Source organism: Papilio polytes, unplaced genomic scaffold (genome assembly GCF_000836215.1).
Source record: "Papilio polytes unplaced genomic scaffold, Ppol_1.0 DF823934.1, whole genome shotgun sequence".
NCBI classification, from domain to species: domain Eukaryota; kingdom Metazoa; phylum Arthropoda; class Insecta; order Lepidoptera; family Papilionidae; genus Papilio; species Papilio polytes.
Genome location: NW_013525270.1, coordinates 641,462 through 650,108, shown reverse-complemented (window position 1 = coordinate 650,108; position 8,647 = coordinate 641,462). Strand labels below are relative to the sequence as shown.

The window sequence follows — 8,647 nt, the reverse complement described above, 5'->3', positions numbered from 1 at the left end:
GCTGGCGGCGCTGGTGGCAGCGCTGGCTTGCCTCGCGCTGCCCATCGAGACTAAAGGCAGGGAGATGAGGGACACCGTCACTAATACTACTTAAAAAACCTATAAACACTCGGCAGGTTACTGAAACGATACAAATACTTCGGATCGTAAATACCGCTTGCAAATCAGACGTCAAAATTTAATAGAATTAGGAGTTTACTGCGTTTAAGCATTATTTTATGTCGTTTCATTACTTTATGTAATTCATTTTGATTTAGTTGATTGTCACATAAAATATCGGCTTTATATCTACGTAATGTTATTCATTTTTACTAATAACATTACTAGTATTATTATACCTTTTTGATGTAACTAATAATGACCAGTCGAATTTATTGGAAATAAGATTATAACAAACAATCTAAAAAATATATTTATAAGACTAATCACATTATTAAAAACAGACATAGTTTATCTGTTTTAAATACTTGAACATTAAAATGTTTTATTAACAAAATAAATCCATAGAAAAATGACATTTTTAGACATTGAAATGTATAAATGTGACTTCTTATTTCTATTGAATTTAACCATTTTTTGCAATTCCATGTATAACTTTACAATTAATGGTATAACCATCTAGAAAATAAAATTTTTTAATCTGTAGAAAAAGATATAATCGTCCAATATATAATTTTTATTCAGTTTCATACTAAAAAAACTTATTCACTGCCATGCGCGTGCTAGTACCTACAACGAAATATTTTAAGTATTATTCAAGACTGTTGTAATCTTCCGTCCTATACCTCAATACTCATAATCAAATAAATTACACTTAAGGTATAACTAATTTTATTGAATTAATTTATTATAATAAAAAAAATTATTGTATTAACAAATTACTTTTACCTCGATAACATGAGATCTAACAATGATGACGTCACGACATCAAATGTGCCCAAGAATTTCTACTCAAGTCTTGTTATCGTGGACGGATTATACTTTTTTTTATATTCTATTATTCATAAATGTTATCGATCAAAGATATACGTATTGCATTCATTTTTTATATTATGGTATAGTTTGTTTTAAGTATTGTTTTTATCTAAAAAGTACTTAATTGTTAATGTTTATATTACTAAAGTGCTGAATTTTTAATGCTTAATCTATTAAGAATTTATTGACGATAATAATATTTTCATATTATTAGAATGTAAGGAATTATTATACGTTTTTATCTGTACTTATAGGACTTTTTCATTCTAAGATAAAAGTTATTAAATTCACAGATAATTCATGTTCTGAAGCTAAATAAGCAACCTAAATTAAATAAAATTTAATTTAATTTTAGGTTGCTTTTGTAAGGAAGTTTTAAAGGAACTGATGATTTACTCAGATGAATAAAAAAGTTTTTTTATTTATAAATAAATATTAGTAGGATTTTATTAATTTTCTTCTGTCGTCCAGATATTTAGCCATTTTACCTGCGAACTTCCATCCATCCAAACTAAGCATTTATATGAGTAAGAATAATTTTCTCTTGCATAGCTGTTTTTAAATGATGTTAATTGTGAAATATCAAACTCATATTTCTGAACGTTTCCTTCTAATTTCTCGCTTTTGAACTTCCCTCTTTTGCTCTTTGTATCAGTGCAAGACTAAGGGTCTGTCTCACCACTGGCTGATAATGGCTCAGATTGCTTAAAAATGACGTAACTATCAGATAAAGGAACAAAATACGATATTTCCATGTTGGATTGTTATCAGACAATTTACAATTTGGTGGGACAGGCCCTGAATGTGTTCTCAATGTAATCCTTATTAATTAATTTAGTGGTTTATTTCTTATAAAAGTTTGATGGAGGTTGCGTTCCTCGTCGCTAATTATTTATAACCTTTTGTATACATGACTGATGTTAATACTGATTGAAATGTAATAGATAAGGTATTATTTTGCTAAAAAATATTTTTGTAGTTAGTAATCTTTTAATCATCAGTATTAATAATCTAATACCTTAAGGTTGTGATAACACAGTACTTATATCACATTACGTGTTTAGATAAAAAAAAAAATCATTGTAGAACTGAGTCGACTAATCACGGAAGAGACTGTCTATCTCAAAGCTTTTCTAAACTATTTATTTATAGAGATTGTCATTTTGTATGTTTTTTTTACTTCAGACATTAATATGGTAAACAAAAATACCTGAGGAATTTAATTAATAATAGTAGAATTACTGATTTGGTACAGTCAGCTACATAAATTTGTGTACATTTTCAAAACTTGTATGTAATACATGTATTATCCTCGAAAGGGTTCGAACAGACGCATGTTTATTTAAAAAAAAGAACGAACGCGTACACAAGTTTATTTAGCTTGCTAAATACAAATTTATGCAGGCGACTGTACCTAGAAACATTGACGAATTTTCTATTTTTGTTAAATAAATACGTAATGAAAACGTGTATTTCCTTTTTTTATTTGTAACATAAAAAATGTGCGTTTATTAATTTATTTTCGCTTAAGTATTAAGTGTACTTATCTTGTAGTTTTATTCAATTTTAAATAACATCATTCACTGTGATTATTTTTAATAAAACACCAAATGGAATAATTTATTGAAAATGTATAGATATATTTTGTTACGTTTTACACTAATTTATGTAATAAATGCACTGCTTAAAAATGTTGTTTTTATTTTTTATAAATATGCTTATATTTTGAAAAATTGTGGTTAAATCACTTCTGTACTTTACTGTATAAGGACTCTAAGGAGTGTCCTTAAGGACTGGATAATGCAATTATGAAAAGTAAGATAGCGTTTCCACTATCAAACAAGCCTTCAAAATCACAGTCGATTCTCAATAGGCAGTGATAATTCACATTAATAATGCCTTGTTTAGGAAGAATGTAAAGAAAACTAAGTTGCTTATACCTGAAGTTTAAAAAATGATACCTAGGTTAAAAAGCATTAGGCCCCTACAATCGACTTTATTTAAATATTAACCTGTTTACATGATACCTCTAACTGGTTTCTCTCTATGGATTTCTCAGCAACAAGTTGGAAGGACAATATACAAAAATATCGTTTTGGTATATTTTTTTTTACTATTTTGTTCCATTAGTTAAGTTAGTTAATAACACAGTTACGGATACATTTTTTATTTGATTTAATAGTCAAACATTTAAGTTTTTTTTGTACAAACCACCTGCCGTAGGGCTGAGTCTCAACAGATCGCAGCACGACGCTGCTCTACCCAGCACAACACCCCGCAGTTTTTAAGGGTAGAGTCTGACATTTTTGTCTTAATCATACATATATTTTACGATATACGTATGAAGCGATCACTGATCAGGGTTAAAATAAGGTAGATTGTTAAAATGAAATAAATAATAAAGTTAAGAACTTTAATCATAAAATTACAATATTGTGTCTCTAATTATGTATCTTCAAGGGAATTGTTTATCTAATTTTTAATTTAATAAATCATTTTAATGGACATTACTTTCACATAATAATCAATCTATGTATTACATGTTTAATACATAAGAAACAGTATTATATAGTTCATTCTCCATACATCAGCTTGTAAAGCCACAGAAATACCAATGGAATTCAATCACAGAACAAAATCACAAATTAAGAACATATACAATAACCTATATTTAAAATTGAAATTAGATGAATAAATCAGTCAAATAGTGGCATAAACTATGACTCAATGATAGAGTTTTTAGCCAAGAAACAAAACTATAAATTAAAATTTTTAGTGTTAACTTACAATAAATAGCAATACTGGCTTATATTTATTTTGACCTTTAATATTTACACATCTAGTCATAGCCTTTAAGATACTAAATTAATGGCCTTAGAGAAAATGTGTGGCAAAAAGACTCGCAGCCACTTCCGAATTTGCAAGTAATTCACTATTTTGTGCTATTAATCATCACTGGGACATAAACAAAGATAATATTTAGTCTCTATAATCAATCAATACACCGGAAACAAGACTGTAGTCTGATTCTAAGAAACAAAATAAAAACTAAAACATACTCTTCAAACTACAATGTTCACTGTAGAGTTAAATTAATTAAAAAATCTAAATGCTCTCCTGTCTGTGCCCGGTCAAAACATTTTTTTGAGAAATATTAAACCATTCACAAGATTCATTTTTAAACTACTAAATCATAAAGTAATATTTAAGAGACTAAGTAAACATTGATTTAAACTCTTATTTTTAAGCAAATACAATCATTTAATAAAACTATATTTAACATAGTTACCAGCGTTTAACTTTAAATATTTAAAGGTTTATTTTCAAATTACTTGTTTCTTCATAAACTTTCAATACTTGTCTGCAAAGTTGTCTAAAATTAAACGCGGTTTCAGTAAAATTAGTTTTATTTAAGCATTACTTATAAAATTGTATGCTCATTAATCAATAATACTCATTGCTTTATGCATCACTACTCTGTACCAATATCAAACTAAATAAGATTATATTTAGACCAACTTATGAAATTTATATGAACAATCAAAATATTTTAATGGAAATTTTGGTGGAACACAATGAACCTATAGGTAGCATAATCGAGAATTTAATAAGGATAATTAAACATAATTAGGGCCTGACCCGCCATTGGCTGATAGAAGCTCAGAGCTTGAAAATGACGTCACTGTTAGATAAGGGAAAAAATCCTATATTTTCATCACATATTTTACACATTGGATTATTATCAGACAATTTAAAATTTGGTGGGACAGGCCCTTAGTATTGAATTTTTTTTAAATAAAGTGTACCTTTATCTGTGTTATATCTATTTGTCCTAATCCTACAGGTTCACTATGCTACTGAATGTTAACAATTTCAATGTCTAAAATAAACATAATACAATCAAAATGTCTTTAATCCTATTTCAACAAACCTACTCTTTATATACCAGGGCTCTAGTTAATACAAATTTACTTAACTATAAATTCTATTCCTAAGCCCACTGTTTTATAAAAATATGTTCATGAAAAAAATAATTGTGATTTTGTATTTCAAAAGGCCCATTTATTTACTAAATATTTTTAGGTACCATGTATTATAACTAATAGACTTGAGATCACACATTTTCTACTCTCATTAAAGTCAAAAAAACATCTTTTTCACACACACAAAGTTATAAATGTCATATGTGTAATACAATTACAATTCTAGGTTACATTTATAAAACGGTGGGATAATATATAACTAAAATATTTGAATGAACCTTTTCTAACATTAATTTGTAATCAACAACTTCGAAATATACACACATTGTTTTGTAATAAATTTGACAGTCATATGATCATGTTATTTACTATGATATAAAGAAAGACATCACAAAGACAGAAATTCAAAAGTAAACCTCTCACATACTTCTGTTTATTAAGCATTTTTTTCTCAATCTAAAGCTTATACAATTACAAAGCTGCCGAAAAGGTAAAAAAAAACTGAACATTACACTCTAGTGCTGTGATTGACACACTTGTGAGAAAAAATCTTATTTTAATTTTACAAAGTGAACAATCACTTTCTACTAACATAAACACTGGTTCATTTTAATCATCATCTAATTCAATAATAATTGGCTCAACATTTTCAGTGGCTGAAGTATATTCATTCTTTAACTGAGTTAATAATGTACACTTTGGTATTTTCAATTCATCCGCTTCATCTAATAAAACTTTTAGCTTTTGCACTCTACCAATATCAGGGGCGGTTGGTAGTAACATTTTCTTTGTTTCGGACATCCATTTATCAAAGCTGTTAACCCTAAAATCAAGGGTTTGTAACATAATATGCAATTCATCCATATCATACCTATAGTTAAGAGTTTTTTTACTTAATGCACACTGGCATGCATCAGTTGCATGCTGCAGACAAGCCATGTGTTTGCAATCAGTGCATAATACCGAAGACAAGAAACAAGTTGTTTTACAAATCTCACAAAGCCGTTCATCATCTCCCAGCAACTCAAATGCTGTTCTTCTGACACTTTTCAAACCTTTGCTTGCAATCTGAGCTCTTAACCTACCTTCTTCTTCTGTTGCCCAAACTAACTCCTTCTGTGTCTCCAAAGCTGTCTCCAAATCTAGACGATCACCTTCCAAAGCCATCTTACATATAAGTTCATCATGAGAAAAAACACAGAATCTTTTAAGGTTTTTGTAATGAATTATGCATTCTCTTCCTACTTTTAGCCAATCAGGTGGGGCAAAGTTTACTGCTTCTGCAAAATTGTAGCCTTGATTAAAACCAGCATGGTATGCTCTGGGGAATGTTACTACAAATTCACCAGCCTGTTGGTCAGTTCTGTAAATAGGCACCCCTGCTGCCATCAGTATGTTAGGATTCATTATGGTGACTAACTGGTGAAGTAAATCTGGTTGTGATTTGAATAGTTCTGGTGCGGCTGCTTTCATTGCAGTCTCTAGCAGCTCAGCTCCACTTCCCGGAACACCATACCAAGTTTTAGCTTCTCCCCAATGTAAGTAATTGATAGAATAACTCCAATGATCTTCATTATGCCAGCAAAATGCAGAAAAACACATACCCACATACATCCATGGAACAGTCATCCCAGATATATCAGCATTAATAAATCTTAAAACTGAACCTTCCAAAACAGGAAGATTATTCAAATTCCAGCCTGAATCTACATATTCTTGATCGCCAGGATAAAGATTTAATGAAGACTTTGTTGGGAATCCTGAACCATGATCCATTGAATGTAGATCTGCACCATATTCTACTGTAACATCTTCTTCCACAGATGATATTATCCTCCAAAATTCTTTTTCAGCAACTGATGTTGGGACTAGATGGCCAGACATACCGAAATAATCAGATTTAAATTTATCAGCCATCTCTCCAAATTGTTGAAGTGTGTATTCCCTTTCAGCTTGAGCAAATCCAAAAGCCTCTGCTGGCTTATGTACCTCTTCAGCAATGCAACATGGGCAACGCCATTCACCATCAGGAACAGTATTTAAAGGAGGTTTTAAGCAGAATGTGTGATAAGTATCAGAGCAGCCGTTACAAATTAACAAAAGATTGTCAGTGTGGTCTTTTTGACAAATGGCACATATATAAATTGCCAATGGATCTAAGTCATATCTGGGTCTTTTTCTAGATTTTGTTATATCAAATTCCTCATCATTAAGCCCGGGCATTTTGGGACCAGGACCATAACAAGCTAGTCTCCTCAGTTCCCTATTACATTTTGCTTCATCAGTTTCCAAGATACTTTTACTATTCACTTCAGTTTTGATGTCTGAGCCTGTTTTAGTTTTTTTAATACTTGTATGAGGTAACATATCATCATAATCTCCTTTAAAGCCTGTGATATTTTGTATTGAAATTTCTTTAAATGAATGATTTGAAGCATCGCCGTCATCTTTTATTTCCGATTTACTTTCAGTCTTTTTTACAGTCTTTAATATGTCGGCTTTACTTTTTTCAAAAATGTCATAAGGAAGCAAAATCTTCTCGTAATTAATTTTGAGAAAATTCATTGTGTTCGCGTTTTGACTATACCCCATTGAGTTTGCAATCTTACGCCATTTTTTCGGAGTATTACAGTTTTCGAACCCACCTTCTTCGTCCACCCAAAACTTTAAACAATACAAATCTAAAGTCTTATTTTCAATCATAGGTATCTTTAAGGGAGAGCCCTGCAATTCCCAAAATTTTAAAATTTTCTCAAGAAATAACAATTTCAATCGCGTAATGGCTTCCAATTCATTTACTTTTTGTATTCGTGGTACGAATTTTAATTTGTCTACGTCTAGTGAAAAAGGTGGCTGCCATCGCGCTGGAGGCTTTATCTTACAAATTCCTGTTATTTCAGCAACAGGGCGAATTTTAGCTATATAGCCTAACGGGTCCGCAAAATCTTCAAGCGTAGGCTCAAATACGGGTGCCTCGGGCGGCGGAGTAAAAGTGAACTCTGCACTTTTTTGCATCGCATTTTTTTGAATATTCTTACTATCCATTGCTATTGCTTACAATGGAAACTCTAAAATATATCTTTGCTTCACAAATTATCAACTATTATCATTTCACTATATATAAAAGAGTACGTGACTTCTCGCCATGTGTAAATGGCTCCTAAAAATTCGAACTCGAAGAATTGTTCACTTTATTATGTTGACACATATGGATTCTTTATAAACATAATATCCTCGCCACTACTCCAAGGCATAACTATAGTTAAGTGTTTAACGATTTACGTTTAAACATTAATTGAAATATTTTATGGTTCACAATTTACGAAATGGGATTTTATAATGGTAAACACTAATGTTTCAAGATACACTGGAAAATCGCCATTGCAAGACAAGATCGCAACTGAACTGATACTGATCGTCCCGGTAATGCAAAAAAGAGAAGGAACACACACACACAGCACTACACCAAATGTACAATGAAATGACTTCTATTGGTTCATGGTTCTTTCATCCTCATTTTCTCATAACAATGTAATAAATGTTTGTACAGAACCCAGAAAAAATATTGTAACTGGCATGTTGGTAGCGCCAATCAATTAAATTGCTTCCTTGGCCCGCGCAATTTAAATTTAGACTTAAATCCCTCCAACATTCTGTATGTTGTGTTTAAAATTGTTTCCACGTCAAAT

The 8,647-nt window shown here is 30.5% G+C and overlaps 2 protein-coding genes across 2 annotated transcripts in view; one reads left to right on the top strand and one right to left on the bottom strand.

Moving 5' to 3' along the window:
* Positions 1-444, top strand: part of LOC106101984 (putative transporter ZK637.1) — a 9,411-nt gene extending 8,967 nt beyond the window's left edge. Inside the window, exon 11 of the mRNA XM_013281375.1 lies at positions 1-444. This exon is cut by the window's left edge and continues 17 nt beyond it. Within this exon, the coding sequence (XP_013136829.1) occupies positions 1-94 (94 nt within the window). The 3' untranslated portion in view covers positions 95-444.
* Positions 445-4,702: 4,258 nt separating this feature from the next.
* On the bottom strand, positions 4,703-8,627 carry LOC106102016 (lysine-specific demethylase lid-like). The gene has a single exon (XM_013281407.1). The coding sequence runs from the start codon at positions 8,001-8,003 to the stop codon at positions 5,568-5,570; it is 2,436 nt and encodes an 811-aa protein (XP_013136861.1). The 5' UTR covers positions 8,004-8,627; the 3' UTR covers positions 4,703-5,567.
* Positions 8,628-8,647: the final 20 nt, after the last annotated feature.